The 24103-nt window shown below is 37.3% G+C and overlaps 1 protein-coding gene across 2 annotated transcripts in view; it reads left to right on the top strand.

The window, feature by feature from the left end:
- The window catches only part of LOC140746074 (uncharacterized), a 55465-nt gene that overhangs the window by 7953 nt on the left and 23409 nt on the right, over positions 1–24103 (top strand). For both annotated transcript variants that reach the window (XM_073078069.1, XM_073078068.1), the window contains exons 2-6: positions 12334–12487; positions 20053–20233; positions 21551–21800; positions 22328–22499; positions 23081–23290. In XM_073078069.1, coding sequence (XP_072934170.1) covers positions 12334–12487; positions 20053–20233; positions 21551–21800; positions 22328–22499; positions 23081–23290 — 967 coding nt within the window. The remainder of the gene's footprint in view (positions 1–12333; positions 12488–20052; positions 20234–21550; positions 21801–22327; positions 22500–23080; positions 23291–24103) is intronic.

The following is a 24103-nucleotide window of genomic DNA, read 5'->3' as shown; positions in this document are numbered from 1 at the left end:
CAATTGTCGGTTTGCGACAATGGTCACTTAATATCAGATGAACTGCTTGCTTTACAAGTTTTTATTTTGTTAATACCTTTTACTTGGATACTGCAATTTGGAATTTTTATGTAGCTTCTATGAAATTTTATGTAATCACGTCATATTATTGCACTCATCTGCTGATGATAGCAACATTTCTTAAAGCGAGATATCCTCGTCCTGTTCAGGCTTGTGAGATTCATCACTATAAATCCATCCATCCACTTGTCCATGACTAGTACCACGTATAGAAACAACTGATAATGTCTACCAATCGAAGAAATTATCTCGATTACATAACCGTACATCGTACATCGTAGTTAATTAATAATAATAAACGCTTAAACGCTTTCTACACTCACAGCCCCACACTAGGATTCCCTGTGTCGTGGGTGCCATGGACACACACATAGACAAATACACAAACACCCAGACCCAGAAACAGAAATCTAAATTCATCATTTAGATATCTGTCTGGCCGGGAATCGAACCCGGGACCCTTTGCGCGTCAGACCGGTATGGTGGCCGCTCCGCCACGCGGGTCGTCAAATTGTAATAAGTGTACGCGTACCATTTCTTATTGCACCGCATGCCCGTGCCGAGATATGAAACTTACTATGTGCTGCCTGTAACAACGATGTAGTTCGCTAGATGCGCCTCCATATTTCACCTACTTGGATTCGAGTTTAGCGTGGGCAAAAAATTAGGTGCCCAGGTAGGCTGGATTCATTCCTCCTCATTTTATTATTATTATATTCAATTTAAATTATACTTAATTGATTTTATTGCAATGGACCTAATTAATTAACTTTATTGGAATTAAAAAAAGAGAATAATTAATATTAAAAAAAGACAAACCTGCTGAGTTTTCTTATCGGAGCTTCTCAGTAGAGGTCGCGATCCGATCCGGTAGTAGTTTAAGAAAAATATTGTAACTAACAATTTGTAAGTGCCACCGTTGCCCTATACAAAATAAATATATTTCATTTCATTTCAATAAATGGTAATGTAAACTGTTATTTCCTCTATAAAGTATTCTAAAATTATCCTAAATATGGAAAAAAATAGTTTTACCAATTTCTTAGAATATCTTTTATAAGATTACATATAAACTTAACGTGTAGATTTATTCGTATAGATAATATCTTATGACAGTTTATAATCCACCTTTCTAATAAGATACGGTCCAGTGGTTCCTAGATTATCTCTTGCGCGCAATGAAAGCCTATATCTTCATTAAATTGGCAAGACTGTAATATTCCCAATCTATTTTTTTATCACTATAAAACGGCTTTATGTGCTTTAGGCATCTCACATACGTCTTAATTATTACATACTAGTTTATACCTGTGGCTTCGCTAGCATTCATCTGTCCCTCGAGAATGGTACTTTTTACGGGATAAAAGGCACCCTATATAGTTTTCTGCACCCCTGATAACGTGTGTACAAAATTCCATGACAATCAGCTATGTACCTACTCAAGGGGTGAATGTGTAGGAAACAAAGAAACTAACATTCGCATTTATATTTATCGCATTTAATTTTTCTTACAGAGAAAATTACAATGTACTAGAAATCTGTATAGTATGAAATAGTTGAAGGTGGTAGAACCTTTTGTGGTTCGACTCCAGCGCCACACCTATTTCTACCTAATAACAGCAGTGTTAGGCGCTGCTGTGTTCCGGTTTGAAGGGTGTGGTAAGGGAGAGAGACTTTTCCGAGGCGTTCCAGCTTAGTCCTCAGGGATAGGGGCGCATCTGTGGCCGACCTCAGGTAGGAATATCTAATCCTATCTGGGTTTGATTACAGATGTCCATGGGCGGCAGTAGCCACTCACCATCAGGTGGACTGCATGCTCGTCTGCTACTCCTATATTATAAAAAAAAAAGTTATTGTATCACAAATGAATGAAAGAAATATTTATTCATGAATAATACTCCAAAACATAGACAGAATACCTAATATACGAGAAATTTAAAATTTAATCAGGATGTCTCGAGGCTGTCAAAAGGTCAGTAGGTTCAAAGTTATAATTTTGTATGTTTTGAAAATCATATTTCTGGTTGTTCTCAAATACAAAGCTGCTGTGTGACCTTATTTTTTTTTTTTTGTTGTATGTTTCAAATGATGCACGGTCGGCAGCAGCAGTGAATTTCTATTGGCACGAAATATAGCAAATGATTATTTTAGAAGTAGAATTATTTTGCTTTTGTTGCTTCCACCACCATTTGTCTGTCTCATACCAGCGCGGTTGTATTCTGGTTCTGGTTTAAAACGCGTCATGAAGTTCACTTTTCTATTTAGATTCTCAAAAACTGTAACGCAATATTGTCCAATTTGGGATAGGACTCACGTATAGTTAATTTAATGTAATGAGCTACGATTTACATTTGGTGGTCTGCAAGATCGTTTTGTACTTTGTTTCAAAATAAGATTTACTTTCTGCCTTATTCTGGTATTTTTGTGCATCCCTCCACGGATAAACCGAAAACTAGAAACCTGTGGGTTATTGATTTTTCTTTGTAACCGTAAACGTAGTATCAGTATAATAGCTTCAATAGCAAGAGATACAGTGGTAATACTAGGAATCGATAAATGCCAGTTCACTTTGTCGTTATTATACCTTTGCAAGTCGGTATGGATTAATTAATAGCATTGATATATTGATGCGGTTGTAACTATGGTAAAGTAAAAGGTATGGTTTTATAGGTTCTGTGGAAACCGGTCCGTATTTTACAAACGGAACGAAATGTTGCGATTGTAAAATTTATTCAGATATTTCCTTAATCGCAAGTGTTCTCGGTTGAGATTTCTCATTAGACTATAAACAAAAAAGTGAAATTGAATTAAATTAAAGGCTATGGCAGCGTTTAATTTAGCCAAGGAAAAAAGTTACATGGCTGAAATATAGCCACAATTCCCAAAGACGATGGTGCCACTGGTGCTGGCGAACGTGGTGCTGTTGGACCACCATAGTTTAAGAGCGTAAGCCCTTCTCATTTTGACGAGTATTCTAATGTAGTGTTTTTAGACGAGTATTTTAGGTCATCATACTTTTAGTTCATCATGACGCTTAACTCTAGTCCATGTGGCACTAATACAGGATGTTTGTTTTTTAAAATCGCATTGTTAAATTCCCGTCTAGAGTTTTTTTATCGTAATATGCAGGTTGACTTTTTTTTTTATCTTTATATTTTTTCGTTTTTTTCCCAAGACCTTATAGTTTCGGATTTGGCTATTTGCGCACATTCAAAAATTATCACCCTATATTTCACATACTTTTATCGAACCAAACTCCTGTCAACGCGAGCGAAGTCACGGTCAAAGCTAGGCGGATCATAAACAATTTGATGCGAGTGGAGCAACGGCCTTGCATTTACAACGTCGGGCGCCGTTCAGCGGGCGAGATGCGTCTGGCCGGATCGATAGCCCGCTCTCCCCGCATTATACTATACACTATTTATTGGTAAAGAGTGAAATCAAACCCACGGGTTTTCTTACCGGGTCTTCCACTTGAAGTCGGGCTCCGATTCGATAAGAAAAAATATTGTAACCGACTAATTATAAGTACGTCCATTGGCCTATATAAAATAAATCTATTTAATTTTATTACCCCGCTGTACCCGGGACTCATGCCTGCATGGGTACTACTTTGTACATTAAAAGTAAAATCGCGCCCTTGAAAAATTCACCCCTACACCTTGCATACTGCTATCGAAGCGAAAACGACGTCGGTGACTTTAGGATGATTGAGGAGCGATGTCACCGTCAAAGCTAGTCATATTAACAGTTTTGATGTGAGTGGAGCAACGGCCTTGCATTTACAACAGCGGGCGCCCGGGCGAGATGCGTCTGGCCGGATCGATAGCCCGCTCTCCCCGCAGATCGGTGCTGTATTTGCAACCCGCTGTACCCGGGGCTCGCGGCCACGTGGCACGGGTTACAAGGGTCACTTTACGTCATAAGAATAGTGTTGTTTTAAAGACTTTTCTGTTTTCTCAAAAAAAAAATACATTGTGAAATATTACAAACCAAAAATTGTTGTTGTTGTAAATCTGATTTTTTTTAAATTTACATAAAATAAAAAAATGAAAATTTTGTCGGTGATTTTCGAGATTTTGAATATTATTATAGTGAAAATTATCATACATATAAACGCAAGAAAAGGATTTTTTTGTAATATGTACGGATTGATCTTGGAAACCATTGCGAGTATTTTAACGAGACTTACGCACAGGTAAATGACTATTTACAACTCAACTTGGGCTATATACTTGTAAATGTCTAGATTTTTATCAAAAATATAGAAATATGCTAGGTGATCTAGACGTGCGGAAACATTATTTACACCTCACGGAAGTGGTTATAGTAATTTAAGCTAGTTCTAATCGGTTTATTCACATTTTACGGACTAAATCGATTGTAAAACTTATTTCCATGATAGCTTATTAGCATTAAAGAATGCGCTAAGCCGAAGGTCTGACCTTTCAACCCTAGATATGTAGGGAACTCCAATTTGTCAAGGTTTTTACTAACTTATTTAACTTACCTTGTTACTAGGTATTTAAGGGTCAAATTTTAAAACTGATTTTTTAGGCAGTTAACCCCAACTTATTGAACTGAAATTTTGAAACATATTTGATTTGGATGAAGATGCATGATTAGCTTAGTGACGTCATTGAAAATTAAATACGGTGGACAATGACGAGCCAATTATCTTTTTGCGCCCCATGATTGAGTATCAACGGAATTTTGAGAAGTATTCGAAAATATTTCAAATTCAATATAATATCATCTTACTGAAGGCAATATTCAGGTAGATGTACAAAGGAAAGCAAGTTTGAAACGAAACGAAAGCCAGACAAATCTGTAGGTGTAACATGAACACCAAATTGCAAGATGGAGCTCGGAGCAACGTCCGTGCACAGTGACAGGTGATTCAACTGTTGGGTGCGTCTGGATCGATAGCAACTGAGGTCTGAGATTGGTTGTTGATGTACTGAGCACGCGTACTTAATGGGACGGGGGGTTCTTGATTGAATTATGTTTTTCTGATCTATTGATGTTTCTCTATGGGCTTTAGGGTTTGTATTTACGTATATTGTTTAAGTCAAACTATTATGTAAATGTTTTGCATACCAAAAATCGAAATTTGTAGTAAACAAAAAAATTACAAATTTTGAATGTTCAGCTCTCGCGTTGGGAGTTTGGATTTCAAATCCCAGGCACTCATATCCCACTGTTTGAAATTATGTGTGGATAAGATTTTATTTGTACTTTAAATGACGATAGAAAACTTTTTTTTTTTATAATATAAGAGTAGCAGACGAGCATGCAGTCCACCTGATGGTAAGTGGCTACTGCCGTCCATGGACATCTGTAATCAACCCCAGATAGGATTACATATTCCTTCCCGGAGGTCGGCCACAGATACTGCCGCTAACCCTGAGCACTAAGCTGGAACGCCTCGGAAAAGATTGTCTCCCTTACCACATCCTTCAAACCGGAACACAGCAGCGCCTAACAATGCTGTTATTAGGTAGAAATAGGTGTGGCGGTGTTGCCGCCGGAGTCGAACCACAAAGGGATCTACCACCTTTAAACTTATAACAACCTATCATTCTGATTCCATAAGCCCTGGATTACATGGACACAAAATCAAGTCAAAATTCACGAAAGCCGAAAATCAGAATTTAGATGTCTGTCTAACCAAAAATCGAACCCACAAGCCTTTGTAATCTAACGTACAATCCAACCAAGTCCTAAGAATCATGTAGTTCCTCTCTTCACCAATCAGCGTGCCGTTTCGCAATATCCAATAGTAATCATGGTTCACGTGTGTGCGTGTTACGTGGTTACGTTACGTACCATTACATTGTGATTGTGTATGCCGTGCTGTGTAATAGCGGAACGCTATCTAACCAAATTATTCTGATGTATTGTGAATTTGCGTATAGATCTGTGTATGCGTATTGCTAGGGTCTTGGAAAGTTAGCAAAGCCGTTGTACGATTTTTGATCCCGTGTCTGGAATAGGGACTTCGAGGATTCCCTCTATGAAGATACCACGACCTAGGGTAGACGGTTGCAAAGTAAGCAACCTTCAAGAGACCGCATTATTGGCGAAAAACTATATATTTTCAAACTTTTAAATTACAATAATGTTGTCGATAATGAAAAAGTGTCGGGAGTGCAAACTTCAAACCATGATAGGTGTGTTACTTATACTACTAGTATTCTAGTACTTCGTCTAAACTGAATATTCGTCATTATTTCGGAGCTATCAGATCCCTCATTCAGGATTCCGGCTTCGATGCTCGGTGAGGCAGATATATGAATTACATTATTTATTAATTTTTATTAAACATTTGTGTTACTAGTCTTTATTTGTATTTAGAAATTTTTTTTTTTTCTTTTTATAATAATAATTGGCTAAGTGAGAGTCGAAGTCTCATACAGAAGGTTTCGTACCACCAAATTGCTATTTCATGTTACAGCAGCCACACACACACACACACACAGTAAAAAATACAGTGTTTATCTATTACGGTTCAAGAGATAGAGCCCCGTGACAGACGGACAGAGAGCGGAGGCTTAGTAGTAGGGTCTCGTTTATACCCTTTGGCTACGGTGTCCTAACAGTACCTTTTAGTCTCACTGCAATGTCTTATACATTAGGGATAGAAGATCAACAGAAAAATCGATATTTAATTCAACAATATGGCTACAAATATAATGTGCGTGTTTCAACCACTATTACAATCTGACATTGAATCCAAATGCATTTTAATATGCATCGCACGTATCGCGGTTATGAATCGTAGTTTCTATCTTTACGTTTCAGTTCAATTGGATTTATATTATCTTTTTCTCTGAAATTTTCAAAGATAAAAATATACATAAGTGTCAGATTTTTTGGGAAAATTGCTTATCGTTATACTGTAACTTGTTCTCGAAGTACGCTTTCGTGCTTTGGGGGAACGTTGAGCCTTTGGTCCCAGTTAAACACCTTAGCAGAATATTTCTGAAAATTTTGAAAATATCTAATTTAAGTTTGCATTAACCTTCCATAAATTCTATCCCACTTGTAGCGATCCAGTCTTTTCTAGCCGTGGGATGTCCAAAAAGTTTGCAGCCATATTCTATTCATGTTTTGTATTTTGTATTTTTTCGAAAGTTCGTTACATGGTTGTAATAACTTATGCCCTTCCTCCCCCTATCGTGACGTCACATGTTTTCAGATTTGGTGTTTCAAAATATGTATACTTATTTTTCTATTTTAATTTTTAACAATATTTTTAATCAGATAACATATACCTTGGTGCTATGACACAAAGCTTATGGTATTTATAAAAATCTTCACAATTTGTAGTTAGCTCCCAGCTCATAGTTATGACCTAGCCTACACCCTTCTATTCCACTTTTATACATAAAAAGGCAATATTAAAAAATATATATAATGTAAGAAACGTTCATAAGAATCTTATAACGTCGGCATCACAAGAATTATTTTAATGAAAAAGAAAGTTTCAAATAAGCTCCAAGCTGAGACGTTTTCAACAGATTCCCAGACAAAAAATAGAGAACTAGACAACTGCACTGGAAAGCTATAGAAATATAGAGCGAACTCCTAAGACTTCGAAACGGGGAATAATGAAAATGTTTTATATCAAACATGTTATTAACAAGCCGTTGCCTTCGACTTCGCTCGAGTTTTCATGGACAAATGAGATATCCTACAGGTCACAGATTCTGGAGTGAATTGTTGTTAAGATGTCAACTCTTAAGATTTTACGTTATTTTTAAATTTTCGTTAGACTCAGGTTACCGTCTAGTGTAATTAAAATTTACAAAAACTAATATAATGTCTAAAGTTTGGAAGTAGTTTCTTGACTATCAAAAAGTGTTCTATATGAATCAATTTTGAATAAATGAGAATTTGAATTTGGTCCGTATACACGACGCGGCTAAGAACTTTATTTAATTAAAATTATAATTATGTTATCTTTAAAGATATATAATCTTGAAATTAATGTTGATGTTTCGAATAACACCTTTCCCTCTTTTCGTGAATGTCAAAGGCGTCAAAGAAATTACATCTTGGAGATGGTAGGCTCTTCCTTCTGAAGTTATCTATTTATAATACTACGACCACGGATACATGCGTACTTATTCGAGGCATTCCAACTTAGTTACTAATGTAACAACTCATCTTTGACCAATCTCAGGTCGGAATAATCTTATCTGAGTTTGACTACCGATAGAGAAGTTCATGAGCGAAAGTAACCACGTACCATCAGATGAATTGCATGCTCGTTTGCTACTGCTATACTAAATTTGAAAAAAAAAATAGATTAATAATAACGCCACTTTTTTTTATAATATAAGAGTAGCAGACGAGCATGCAGTCCACCTGATGGTAAGTGGCTACTGCCGCCCATGGACATCTGTAATCAACCCCTGATAGGATTAGATATTCCTACCTGAGGTCGGCCACAGATGCGCCGCTACCCCTGAGGACTAAGCTGGAACGCCTCGGAAAAGTCTGTCTCCCTTACCACACCCTTCAAACCGGAACACAGCAGCACCTAACACTGCTGTTATTAGGTAGAAATAGGTGTGGCGGTGGTGACGCCGGAGTCGAACCACAAAGGGTTCAGCCACCTTCAGTTTCTTTGATCAAGATAACCTTGTTATCTTTTAGTCTCAGGATAATGTATTAAAGGCGAAGATTCTCAAACTATTTACCCCGAAGTGTGTGACACACGTGCCGATGCAGTAACTGATTGCAGTGGCAGTTTGCGTAACACTCGTGACAACGGCCATTAATAAAAGAGCCACACGCGTTCACTTCCTGCGTCCATACTACCGTATGCCATTCTGTTGGATAGAAGCTGGTAGAGTCGGTATTTGATGATGATTTTTTTGTAAAGTTAGAATGTATTTTAAAACATGCAGTATTCCCCACCTCCCTCTGTCTTATTATGTATTTATTAAGATACGTATATGCAAAAAATAAAAATAGGTATACACCATGATTTTTTGGTTGATATTTTTTACTATGTGATTCGATGTGTATAAAAGGTAGCCTTCCTTGTTTAGCTCCAGTTAAACATCCTTAGCTATGTCTGCTCTATAACAGTTTTATGCACTATGTTTAGTGTTTGAAGGGTGTGGTAATGGAGAAACACATGAGGCATTCGACCTCAAAGGTAGCACGGCACCTGTGGTCGACTTCAGGGAGCTAACCTATTTGATATGTGAGTCCGATTATAGTTGTCCATGAGTACCAACGTCCACTTCCACTGCTTATCAGCTGGACTGCATGTTCGTGTATACATTTAATTTCATCTACAAATTATTTTGTATTTCGAAATTTGCTCTTTAAAATCGTTTTTTTCTTCTTCTGAGAATCACCTTGACAGTTTTATTAGTTGGTCGCTTAAGTGCTTTCTTGTGTCTTGACTGAAGTAGTTAACACGACCTAATTGGTGAATTTGTGATTTTATACATTTTGGAAATAGTAATACGATAGCGGCCCTTTGTTTTGCTTATTTTCAGGTTAGGTATTAATACAAATAATTTAGGATATTAGGATATACCTAGTGATTTTCTTATGCCGCATTCACGCTCGCCAAAGCTCAAACAAATTGCCAAAAATTGAATGTCGTAGAGTTTGCAAACTTAATAGTAATTTATATAAAATTTAAAGTCAAATGACAAAATATCTTAACTAATTTAATTAATATACGTACTGCACATAAACCCGGACAAAATTTTCCATAAAGGGGGCAAAAATGAAAAATATTTTAAATTATTTTCAGAATTCATTATTGTAAAACATCTCACAGAAGCAGGGGCTTCACTGGATTATTCCTTTCATGGAATTTCCATTTATGTTGAAAAGCGTAGTGGTGGAGTGCTTCCTGGAATCTATCGAGTGCCCGATTGGTGGATATTGTTTTCTCATTCTCGGAAAGTTTCCCTTTTGCGATAAGTTTTCGTTTGATATCAAACGAACGTTGAATGTGTTTGTGGAGCAGTCGTGAAACTGGGCGTAAAAATACAGCTATTTTTATAATGAAGTAGAAAATGAACTTGCAGTCTGCTCGTGGTAAATGGTTACTTCCGTCCACGGACATCTGTAATCAATACCAGAGGAGATTTTAATTCCTGCTTATCTAACGTTGGCCACATACGCAATCCCATAATTATAGTTAAAACTATTAGGATAAGTGTCTCTCCCTTAGTACACTCTTCAAAATCTGTTAATTACGTATATCACACAATGAAGTTCATGTAACTATTTTATTATTAGGGATTTTTTATTTAAATTTTATTTAATAAATTATTTTTTAAGCTACACAAACGCCATAATATCTGATGTGTGTTGTGTTTAAGTAATTAAATATTATACGTGTAACTCCCCCCTAAGGACTTCTTAAAATTTCAAGTACACGAGTGCGTGTATCGCACCCTTCAACAAAAAGCAACAAGTACTTGCTACAATAATAAGTGAGAGGGAAAGTTGAGCCCCTTTGAAGAAGACTTCTCACTTTGTGTAGATTTTTACGAGCGTTTATTAACGTGTTATTTTTTGACGTAAGTATTAAATGTTGCACCAATAATGTTGAAAGGGTTATAGTATAGAATTGATGGTTCGATCGGGGGCTATAAACTCACCTATTTCTAGCGAGAAGCAGTTGTTGCGTTTCGGTGGAATGGTTTCGATGTCCGCTGATTTGCATGTAAAGCGATCGTCTTAGGCCGTTTGTCCACTGCCACCGCCACGAGAATGAGATTTTTTCGGGCCGAATTTTTGTCCACCGCGACCGATATCGGCGGTTTATTTTGTTCCAGCTGTCACGCGTGTGACGGCAGTCTATCGGCAAGTTCAAACGTGTTTTATATTGCCGGCACATCGGCCCGTCAAAATCTCGGTGCCGATCTAACGGTCACGCCGATGTACTCGAAATATCGGCGACCGGGATGACGGTGCTCGGGTGACGGACGTGCGGTGGACAAGCGGCTATAGTAAATGTACGTACGCTACTTCGGCGCTGTCATTAATTATCGGTATCGGCTCGGTGACGGTGGCGGTGGAAAAAGGCGTTAGTCCTCAAGTATTACAAAGTTTATGGGAACAGCTTCCGACAGTACCCCTGTTGCCTTGTTCTGTATTATAAGGTTGAGTTGACTAACCATGTCTATAGGCAGTTAACATTTACCATCAGATTACCATCAGATTGCAACTGCAATCACATAAAAAGTGTTTAGCTTGTTAGATTCTTTTCGATAAGCACAACTGGTTTTACAACATTTGTTAAATAACCTTTTAATTTTTATTACTCAAATGCTGATGGTATAATTTTTCGAGCATTTGTATGTATGTCTCATTTTTGGTCCAAAAAAATTGACGGATTTAATATAGGTATGAGGTGTCCTTACATTTGTCTAAAGGGCGACAATGAGTAACATAGGCAATCTTTTGATGAGTAGACTTTATTTTTTTCATAATAATGCTCAAGTAAAATTTCTAAAATATATTTTTTTTAATAAAAATATTACAAATCTTATTCTAAGAATGGCTGAGGCGGAAAACTAAAGCCCCTTTGACTTCACACTTCGTGAACATTTTTCCGTACCAACAGTGAGGGTAATTATCATTCGTATGAATTTTTAACGCGATTCTTGCAATAGGTCAGGGATCGACTTATATAACGTTTACGTACATGTTACGTCATTACTTGAATTCTCACCTCTCATTACAGCGTTGCTTTTACAGTTTTTCTAAGCTGTATGTCAATAGTATACTCCTTTTGTAATTATACTAGATATTTTATAAAAAAACAGTAAATTATTTTTCAATGTTTTATTTTTTATTATTAATATCTGTGTATTATTATTTTTAATTTTTGTAATGTAAGCGCCCAACAAACAAGCAACCCAACCTATTCAATCATGTAACCGATCTCAAAAAGCATAAGATTCTTACAAGAATAGTCTAGTTTCCCGCAAGGACTAAGTTTTATAATTTTTAATATCTTACTACAAAATATTGTTTAAATAAGTATTTTGATATCGCTGACTTATTCCAATTATAATTCCATCTATACATCCAACAACCTTTATAACTCAATACTGGGCATAAGCCTCTTCTAGAAGCCACTCAAACCGACCCTATGCCACTCTACATAGCTATAGCTTATACCCCCAATCTTCTTTTTCTTCCTAACCACGCCCTGTACCCCTGTACAGCCTTTAATCGCTTTAAAATTTCCTATCTAAAATGTAACAATTTGTATAATTCCAGATCGCCTCGTGGTCGTGTGGTGGCGGAGGGCGTTTACAACAACGCGCATTTTATGCACGCGGCGACATCGCACGTCGGCGACACCGTGCAAGTGCTCACGCAGTCTGGCAGCCTCTGGGAGGGCGTGTTCAAGACGTTCAGCGCTCAGTTTGAGGTGAGTGGTCTAAGAGTAGCAGTGGTAGCCCTATAGCTAGCCTAAGTAGTATCTCTGCCTGTCAATCGGAGGTTCGAAAATGAGACATTGACTTTACAAAGTTTTTTCAAAGTCTGAAGTTTTTTTTTAAAGTTCTCAAGGATTTAACAAGTTACCAATTCGCACTTGGCCAGCGCGGTGGACTATTGCCAAAGTTGAACGGTGTTAAGGCGGCAGTATGACTACAAAGAATTCTTAAAACTTTTAACTCCCGAAATAGGCCGAATAAAATTATAATGACATATATAGTAAACTGGGAAATTTAAATAGATATGTTTATGTATGTAAATATGTATATTTTTTATTCACAATCACTGTTATTTATCTCCAAACATTGACTACGGATGTCGTCCACGTCAGTTAATAATATCAACACAAAAGCAAGTCCCTTACTTTTCAACTTGTAGTGTGTTCAATGTTATTATGCGAAATAAATGGGTCACTTTGGGGGGGTTATCCAGGCGTACACGACAGTTACGTATGTTAATAATATCTACCGTTACACACCATGTTATTGAGTGTATTATATTTGCGTACGAACGTTGAATATTCATACGATACCGTTATATACGCACTCGGTACGATTAGTGTACGAAAAAATTGATTACGCTAAAACTACGCGTTTGAAAGTAGGACCCTTTGTGGTTCGAGTCCGGATGCAGCATCGCCACGCCTATGTCGTCGTTATAATGTAGATATGATATTAAGCGTTACTATACGATTGACCATAACACAGTTTGAAGGTTAAGGGAGACATTATCTGGGGTGTTCCAACTTTCAAAAAAGGTGCAAAAAGAGCTCTCATACAAAGCCGGCGATGCATTGGCGACTCCTCTGGTGTTGCAAATGTCCATAGGCGGCGTTGACTACTTTCCATCAGGTAGCACGTCTGCGACTGATTACAGGTGACCATGGTCTATGCAACAATATTCAAATCAGATGCAGATCAGGTGGACTGCATGCTCCTTTGATATTTATATATTAACGAGCTTTTGCCCGCGGCTTCGCTCGCGTTACGAAGTAATATTTTTATCCCCTTGGGGGTAGAATTGATCAAAATCCTTTCTTAGCGGATGCCTACGTCATAACATCGTCCTGGATGCCAAATTTCCGCCCGATCCGTCCAGTGGTTTAGGTTCTCCGTTGATAGATCACTATGTCAGTCAGTCACCTTTGAGTTATATATATTTAGAAGACAAAGTCTGAGTGTGGTATCGTAGGTCTAAAGCGTATAAATCTATTTGTTCCTTGGTGTTTTATATATTTAGAAGACAAAGTCTGAGTGTGGTATCGTAGGTCTAAAGCGTATAATTCTTTTTTTTTTTATTTAAAAGTAAAACATAAACGCAAGCAAACCCGCAGGTTAACATCAAGCTTCGAATATACCTTATCAGCTTAAAGCAAAGCCGCTATCGACCGCGCGATGGTTAACCTTTGCTTTTATGTTCAATGAAATTAAAAAGTAAACAATGCCGCCTAAACCACAGATAACTGATGCCGCTTAACGGCCACAGATAATATCATTCATTATATTTTGTCGAATTTAAGTAAAATGTTCTTTGTCTAGAGAAAAGTAGAAAGAATCCTTTAAATAGATTTTATTAAGAAGTAGACTTTATTTTTACAAGGTTTTTATTAACTTCCTCTATTACTAGCTAAATATGAGTATATTTAGATAATTTCTAGAATCGCCCGAACTAAGCAAGACATCCACACAGGGCCGGATTTAAGGGAGCCTCCACAGAAGAGGGGCCCCCACAATAGAGACGTCGGATTTTTTTTTTAATTCCAACTAGTAAACACTAGTAAAAAATATAATTATATCTTTTCCTTTGTTATTTTTCGCTGGTTTACCTTTATCTACAGTACTTTGTACAAACATTAATACTAGAAGAATAAAATATTTATTGAAAAACTCAACTGAAAAAATTGTTCATTTTATTCGGAAAATAATTTGGGGCCAGGGGGCCTCCACTCCTTTGTTGCCCCAAGGCCTACAGACCTCTAAGTCCGGCCCACAACTCGAATTTATATACTTGTTAGATTAATCTCAATACCACCACTATTCGTTTAACTAAGTAAGCTAAATATTTTTATTAATAGATATAAATCATATCGTAATATAAATAGCAAACGTTTATCAGTTCCACCGGATTATAAGTGGCTATAATAACACCAATGTGCCCAAACTATACAATTACCCTGAATAATAATAAATAGGCAATTTTCTTTAATGTATTCACTATTGGTATATTCACCTGAAGTAGTAGAGGTTATGCCGTCGTGAGAATAACTTTTACAAATGAAGATAATATTGCCAGAATATTTAAAATTTGTACCTACTACCTCAGGAAAATTCAAGCGGACATAATTTATTAGGTGTTTTGCATATGGCAGACTTTTTTGTTTGGGAAAGTTACTGATAATGTCCGATTTATTCATAAATGGCTCAGTTGTGATGAGTTACGACCATTAGAATTATCTAATAGTAAAATCAATCTTAACCAATTTTTGCCTACCACATTGATAATCTTTGCCAAATTTGGAACTGGGATAGACAAAAACTGATTCAAGATTATTTGAACTGAAGACTGATTGATTGCTTGATGAAGACTTTGTTATTTTATTCAGTCTATGGAATATGTTAACATATTCTAGTCTTGGTGTCGATATAGAGACCACTTAACATCAGATGGGTTGTATACTCGTTGACTGCTTCCATCACCTAAAGATATGCCTATAAAAATATATTTTATTTTTATAATATACTAGCTGACCCGGCAAACGTTGTGTTGCCATACAAATAAAAAAAATGTTGAGGGTGAACAACCCTTATCCCTTACGGGTTTGAAAAATGGATAGAATATTTGAAACTGCGATGGTAGCAAAGTCGGTCGAATCCAATGTGAAACATTCAAAAATCAACAACTACTTACGAATTAAAAATTAATTAAAAATAACCTTTTCCCACGGACTAAATTGTGAATCTAAACCATTCTCAAGTCCCCTTGAACACACACAACAAATTTCATCAAAATCAGTCCAGTCGTTTAGGAGTTCAGTGACATACACACGCACATATATATACTATATATAAAGATGAGTAGCAAATGAGCGTGCAGTCCACCTAATGGTAAGTGGCCACTGCCGCCCATGGACATCTGTAATCAACCCCAGGTAGGATTAGATATTCCTACCTGAGGTCGGCCACAGGTGCGCCGCTATCCCTAAAGCTGAAACGCCTCGGAAAAGTATGTCTCTCTTACCACACCCTTCAAACCACAACACAGCAGCGATTAATACTGCTGTTATTAGACAGAAATAGGTGTGGCGGTAGTGCCGCCGGAGTCGAACCACAAAGGATTCTAGCACCTTCAAAACATCAGATGGGTTGCATAGTCGTTGACTGGTTCTATCACCTAAAGATATACCTATAAAAATATATATTGTGTAAGTCTTAGTCAAATCAGCATCATACATTTGACAAGGGCGTGAGATCTCCGTCGGTCTCACGAAGTCTCGACCGTCAATGGGCCGCCTTAAATAGGTAACGTGTAATTTAAAAACAATATATTGCCGGTGATAATAATAATTGTAATGTATCATAGGTTAATAGCGACGGTAATAAATTATAGTAATTACGTTTTATGAACGCTAACCGTTAATGAGAATTTGTACGATTCTTTTTAATTAGTTTGTTTTTTCGCCTGGTTCCGCCCGCGTTTACCCTTTAGTACTATTTTTTAATTTTGAAAAACCATTTTTTTTATAAAAAATTGGCCAGGTATTTGTAATGTAGTCCTTAATATTTGGACTAAAATACTTTCGAAGGTTGTTCATCCCTTTACCGGATTAATTTGTTGAAGAATATACTTTTTATGATTTTTGAATTGTGAAAGGCATGTCCTCGGCAAATAGGAGAAAGGTTTTAAAGTCGCAAGTGGCCTTCAAATTTCATGTTACGTGATTCCACTCCGGAGGCTCCGCCGTCACATCTATTTCTGGCTTATAGGATTCATTAAAGAATTACGACAGCAAAGTTTTAATATATTTGACTTCTCACTTATGTCAGGAAAAAAAGGCAAAACTCTTCTATCCTCTCCTTCGTTTACGTAAAAGTTACGCAAATATTCGAAATAAAAACTATAAACATTGCTGACGTAACCGCCTGGCTTCCCTATCCCTATAAATGGGAAAAATCAGCTCATCGAAGACCCCCTTTTCTATGGTGACTGCAAACCATAATGACCCCATCATAGCCACTGGCTGACTTGAGATAGGACTCCAATTCTATCTAGGATTGTTGATAGATGTCCATCGAAAACAGTGACTTCACTCAATATAATATAGAATAATTTATTTTAAACGTTACGTATACCTAAGTAACATGTATGTAATCGGTATCACTATTCACTAACTACATTCTACCGCACAAACGTTCGAGTAATTCTATCCTAACGCCATTGTGGTAGAGCTCTCTATCCGACGTTTAATTTTTTGTACCAACATAGTATCAAGTTTCAAAGTTTAATGTTACGCTCGTGCCACGTAGACTAAACGTGGTACACGCACGTGCCGGCTTGATTGGTATTTTCCTTTTGTATAGGTAGACTAAACAACCATACTAGTTGACTGATACATTATTAGAGAGGTAGAAATCATAATAATCCGGGTATTATGATTTCTACCGAAGCGTGTTCATAATGATGTTTGTGAACCAACAGAATAGTTGAGGTAACTGAGTGGTAACTGTTGGTGGTTCACAGCTGCGGAAACACCACCTCAACATCACATATGTCTACGTCATAACAGTTGCGTTTCTGTGCACACATGTGTTGATCATCTTATGCCTCAAATCAAATCTGTAGCAGAATGGAAGTGTACAGGTAGTACCTGTTTGGTCATAGGTGTCCATTTATCATCAGGTGGACTGTATACTCGTTTGTTTCTTCAGTGTAACAAAAACACCACGGTCTGTCTTATAACAGCAGTATTAGGCGGTGCTGACTTGGTTTGAAGCACCCAGTAAGTCAAAATACGTCTCAGTACCATTCTTCCTAAATTCTCAGAAGTAGCAACGCATCTGTAATTTGCTTTCTAGGTCTATATTTATTATTAGTTACCTACAGATATCATAGGACACAATGACCAACAGTGTTATATCAATACCGCCTGAATACATAGGGTACCTCTATCCTTTACGGATCGTACTATTTAGGAGTCTACAGATTATGTTCTACGGTTTGGTTATATTATTAACACTTGAACAAGTTTACATATCCTAAACCCTCAAGCAATCGCGCCCATTCATCTCTCTTAACGAAAGAGCCACTACGAGCCAGTACTCTAGAGGCTAAGCGGTTGACTGATCGACGCTGTTCACGTTAACGTGTTAATTTATGTGACTGGTTGGTTGTTTGTGCTCTTTAAGTGTTAATACAGTTGAAGTAAGCTTCGATTTGTTGCTTTTTTAAGATATAGAAAGGATAAACAATCGTTTATCGCTTAAAATTTGAAGATGGTAGAGCCCTTTATGGTTTGACTCGTGAGGCACCTCCGCCATACCTATTTCTGCCTAATAACAGCCGTGTTAAGTGCTGCTGTGTTCCGCTTTGAAGGGTGTGGTAATGTAAACATACGTATAAGAGGCGTTCCATCTTAACCCTCAAGGGTAGCAACGCATTTGTGGTTAACCTCAGGTAAGAATCTTATCTGAATTGATTAGACATGAACATGGACGGCAGTAGCCACATACTGTCAGGTGTAACGCAGGCTAGTTACATCATCAACTCAGAAAAATCAGAGGTGTGTGCCTCGGATTTGAACCTCGGACCCTTCGATCGAGAGGCGGAGTTTCTTAACCATTAGGCTATCACTGCTCTCACCTAACCATTAGGCTAGTTTAAACATTATAAAAAAACCCATCAGTTTGCTCCATGGCTGACTACGAGTTGTCTCTCATTATGAGCAGTATGAGATGGGCCATACTCGGCTGGTCTATTCGGATTGATAGACTTTATACACCTCGTCAAAATTGCCTTACAATGTTTTCTTTCACCTTTAAAGCAAATGATAATTATTTGCCAACATGCAAGTAGCTTTCAAAATCAAGTGCCTAGAATTCAAACCCAGGGGGGTTACTACCATCTCTTACAACAATATTATTTTAATCATACTTTTACTTTTGTTGCAGGAAATTTAACTTTTAAGCAAAATATGACAATTTCAGTTGGTTTTATACAATGGATAAACGAAAAATTGAGAAGGGCTTAAGTTTGTTCAACTGTGTATGACGGAATATTTTACTGTTTTAAGGAAGAAATAAAACTTTCCTGAACTATGATGGTTTTTAAAAGATGGTGGTAGGCCCCCTGGACTCGCAACATGATAATTCCCACTACCAGGCGATCAGAGCTTCAAACTACATCGTACGGTCAGCAATCATTCACGCTGTCAGTTTAGGTATGACAGCGCGGGGCTAGCCGGTTGGCATTATCTCGCCTTCTCAAATGCCCCATTCATGCCCACATTGACACTTATCGCGGCTCGCTTCCTAGTTCAGATAGCTCGTGATGAAATGAACGGTGGTGGGTGACGTGGGGTCACGTTTTAATTTATTCATTTGGATTATACATTTTCTGTACATTGACAAAATGATTAAGACATTATGAAACAATGAAAAATTACGTGGTACATACTTAATTACGTGTCACTAGATATTAGAAAAAAAGATATTAGAGAAAAAAGATAACTGATAGTTACAATTATCGTGTATCACTCGAACCCCAATCTATCCCTAGAGTATATTTAGGAGACGGGTTGAAAAAAATTAAGTGCACGTGGAGTGGAGTATTCAGTCGGAGTTGATACAATAATATATAGTTATGTTTCTTAGTTTTTGATAATTATATTAAAGTTTATGCTGAATACGGAACGGTTATTTATATTATGTCCGACACACACTTAGCCACTTTTTTCTTGTATACCCTGACTATCAAGCTGGTATAACTATTAGTAAAATGACGTCATTTTCATGTTTAATTTGTTAAACAACCTACACCTACTGCACTAAGACAACATACTTATAATGCATAGCAGTCTCTCTAGAAGAACAAAGTCCTAGATTAAAAGTTTAAACAATTATATTGGAATATCGCCATCGTCGGTATCGTTCCACAGTTGGGCACAGATCTCTTCTGAGAGCAGTATAAGCTTACCGGGCGGGACAAGTAAGAATTGATAGACTTCACGCACCTCTTAAAAGTACTTTATATATAACTCAATCGTCTAGTGGGTACTCCTTACAATGTTATTTCACCGTTTTAGTAAGTGATAATTAATTTCTAATACGCAAATAACTTTGAAAATCCTAAGGAATTCAAACCTCACACCCCTCGGTAGAGAGACCGTTTCAACCACAGGGCTACCACTGCATTTGTGTCATGAAATAATACATTACATGTATTACTATTTACTATTACTACTCTTACTACTATTTACTATAATTACTCTTTTCTTTACTCCAGGTGGTACTGGAAGTGGCTCATCGTGTGGAACCGGACGGCGTAGTGGTAGTGGACTCGGTCGTGGACAAGCTGATCTTCAAGCCCAACGATGTGGTCTCCATCAGGGCGAAAGACTCCGACCTCGAGTACGCCACACACGACGTGTTTCAAACAGACGCAGCTATATCTAGCAAGTTCAATGGTGAGTGACGTTCATTGGATGTAATAAGGTTTAATTGATACTGGAAACAATGGAAGTGTTGTAATAACAAAAATGTTGTCTCCTTATAAATATAGCCTCAGAAGGTGGTAGTTCTCCCTTTGTGGTTCGACTCCGGCGGCATCACCGCCACACCTATTTCTGCCTCATAACAGCAGTGTTAAACGCTGCCGTGTTTAAAGGGTGTGGTAAGGGAAACATACTTTTCCGAGGCGTTCCAGCCCCGTCCTCAGGGGTAGCGGCGCATTTGTGGCCAACTCATGTAAGAATATCTAATCCTATCTGGGGTTGATTACAGATGTCCATGGGCGGCAGTAAACACTTACCATCAGGTGGACTGCATGCTCGTCTGCTACCACAAGAAGACAAACCAAAGAAGGTTTACCACCTTTGAAACTGCTACTATATTTAGTATTTTTATTTAAAGACAACCGGGGCGGATATTTTAACCATATCTAGAAATATTCTCATCCCAATAGTTTTGACCCGAGACTGCTCCAAATTTTCCCGATATATTTATAACGGCGGCCTTTAACATTCTGTTACAGTTATAGTTGATCTGATCCGATTAAAATAGATATAGATTTATTTAAGGTAGCATCACTTATATAACGATGGTACAGTATGGCAGCAAATGTCTATTTATTGATTTATAGCCAATTTTGTACATTATACTGTTTCATTATTATATAAATTGATACTTTTAATATTATGAATAGTAATTTATTGTGGTAAATAAATTCAATAAGGATAAAGGTTTTCGTTTTTATAAGTTTTTATAAAAGTATATAATTTTATTACATAGATTTCCGCAATGTAATAATACAGGAAAACTCAGAATATGTAATTTATAGATATTACAAGTATTCTTTATTTGCAATATTATATTTAAAAAAAAGTTTATATAATTTGATCATGATTTAATGTTTTACCTTTATTATCTGGGAACTTTAAGTAATAACTAATGAAATAAGTGTCAATACATAGTTAGAAGACATGGAGTGATAAGAATGAAGTTAAAATATGATGATAGTTGAAATTAAGGTGTTAACATTGTGTGTGGATGTGTGTATATGTGGATTATGTCATTTAAGACTTCAAAAAATAAAAAACATTGTCTGTCAGGGAACGGAATGATTTGAAGATTGAGAGGTGTACGGAGAGGGTTATTAATAATAAATAGTTTACAAGGTTTATGTTTGAGGTGTGTACATGTGTGACATTAGTTAAAGCGTAACCTCGCTTATTTCCGTACAAAATACATGCGTTGGCCTCATCGCGTTGATTCCTTTACCCCAGGTAACGGTCGATCAGCGGAGGAGCGACATCTAGAGCCGTGGGACGGTTGCGACGGCGACATAGCGGACACACCGTCGCTGAACGGCGACGTGCGCGGCGACGAGCTCGAGTTGGACCACCGCGCGAACGGCTGGGACGCGAACGACATGTTCAGGAAGAACGAGGAGGTGTACGGCGTGCACAGCACGTACGACCACTCGCTCGCCGGGTACACGCTGCCGCTGCAGCGGAAGGACACCCAGGATTATAGGTTGGTAGTCACTTGAAAGTAATATAATACATTTGACACAAACCTTTCTTTAACAAATTCCAATAGAGTGGGTAGTAACGAGCAAGCAATATACTGGACACTAAAAGGTCAATGCTATCGTTAATTAATTAGTGTTGTTCTACCTTATTCATGGAATATAGATTTTTTCATGGAATAGGGTAAAAGGTATGCGGTCCAATTGAGATTGTATGGCGAATTGTATGTTGAATACGTCCTGTAACCACATAATAATAGAATAAAAACTCTACTTAAACTTAATTATACAACTACATGTTATGATACCACATCTGAACCATTTGCAATACAAGCGTGAAGTCTATCCTAATCTAAATTGGTGTCGAGTAATCTAGAATAATATCCTCTCCACTTTAACTCTTCGTGGGTAAACTACTGGTGGTCAACACCAATTCATTCATCACATAACCAGAAACATTTAGTTTATCTTTTCTAGGCCAGGAACATAGAATTAATAATCCACTATCTCACCATCGTGTTTCTCTCACCAGGGACGCAGAAGCGAAAGCCGAGGAGATAGCCGCGGAGATCGAGAGCGCGCCGTCGTACAAGGCGCGCATCGAGCTCGAGAACGGCGACGAGGAGGAGCGGTTCGCGGCCGTCGCACGACCCGCCGATAACGGGAAATACGTCATTCCTAATAAGAGGAAGGGAAACATGCAGGTGTGTATGAGATAAGAAGAGATTGTATCCCTCGTTCTGCATTGTGTTAAACACACGTTTGTGTATGGTGGAAAGGGGAAGGGGAAGTGTGGATGTAGCTGCATTTATTGATCGAACACGGAAGTAGCAGTACTGCCACATGATTTTCTACTTTATAACAGCAGTATTGAAAACGTGTATTCTGGGTAGAAGGGCGTGTCCGAGATACACGAGAGGTATACTTAGACCTCAGGGATAGAAGTGAATTTTGAGGCTAATCAAACTTGTACATGTCCAATGTCCATGAGCTTCGATATATGTATATATCATAATACTTATTTTTTACATTTATGAAGAAAAGATTGGTGACATAACATTGACTATACTGGTTTAACGCGGAAAGGAGTCCAGGTTCGATCCCCTGTTAAATAAATATACAGGTACAAGTGTTTGGGTATTTGTATGTGTTCTTAGTACGTTAGTTCTTAGTTCATAGCACACATAAATCTTCGGAAATCCTAATGTGGATGAGATGTCTCGTCGCAGGACGTCAAGTTATGTAATTAAATTGATAAATAATTAATTTGAATGTGTCCCGTCAGGCCGGCAAGCTAGTGAAGCCGACCGGCAACGGCAGCGCGGGCGTGGGCGGCGTGGGCGTGGGCGTGGGCGGCGGCGGCGGGGCGGGCGGCGGCGGCGGCGGGGCGGGCGGCAAGCCGGGCTTCGCGCACAAGGACGCGCGCGACAAGGAGCCCCGCCCCTCGCGACACCACCTCACGCCGCCCGCGGACAGACGGCTCGACGATCATTCGGTAAGTGTATTATTATATTTTTATTTTTAAACATAAAAATAGACTCTTTTTAATAAATAAAGTAACTTATTTTTGTAACAACTACTAATGATAAATCGTGGAAAACGGTGCTGGTAGCAAAGTTAAATAACATGTTAGATGTAATCATAATTCTGTAATTTTGTATTTTGTTACTGTTTGTTTTCTCTAATAAATAAAATAAATAAAAAATATATATACTACTGGGAAAAGGGTTCCAATTAGCGGTTTGACATAAAAATTAAGTGTTAAAGGATTTTGACATATTATATAAATCTGTAGGTAATTAAATATTAGTCATTTTAAAGCAACTATTTCATTTTAATTTATTTTACATTTTGTATGTTTTACTATGGACAAACCAACACATTATAATTATAATCACATCCAGTCACAGTAAATAACATTTCGTTTTATTTAATTCAATTATTTTGACAATTGATTGAAGTCTTAAAATTGTAAAAATTAAAAATTATTTGTATAGTATACCAATATAATTAATGCAATTATGATTATTGTGCACTGCAGTAATGTTTTTTTTATTTAAAGTTTAAATTTTATCTGTGTCTGTTGCTCGAAGATTGTTTATAAATTATTATGCTGGAATTTTAAATTAGTTTATAGTAAGTTTTAGTTTAAAATATCAAACCTAAAATAAAAGTAAATGTGAAACTTTTAACATGTGAAAATCTTGTAATTTGTGAAAGCAAAAGTTCTATTTTGTCATACGTTTGTTATTGTTGTAATAGATTATATACGCAACTCATTGCCGGTAGCCAAGTTCCAATATTCCAT

The sequence above is a fragment of the Epargyreus clarus genome, unplaced genomic scaffold (genome assembly GCF_041222505.1).
Source record: "Epargyreus clarus isolate Ecla_fem2 unplaced genomic scaffold, WU_Ecla_fem_2.2 ptg000012l, whole genome shotgun sequence".
NCBI lineage: Eukaryota > Metazoa > Arthropoda > Insecta > Lepidoptera > Hesperiidae > Epargyreus > Epargyreus clarus.
The sequence above is the reverse complement of the archived record's forward strand: the minus strand, read 5'-3'. Positions and strand labels throughout refer to the sequence as shown.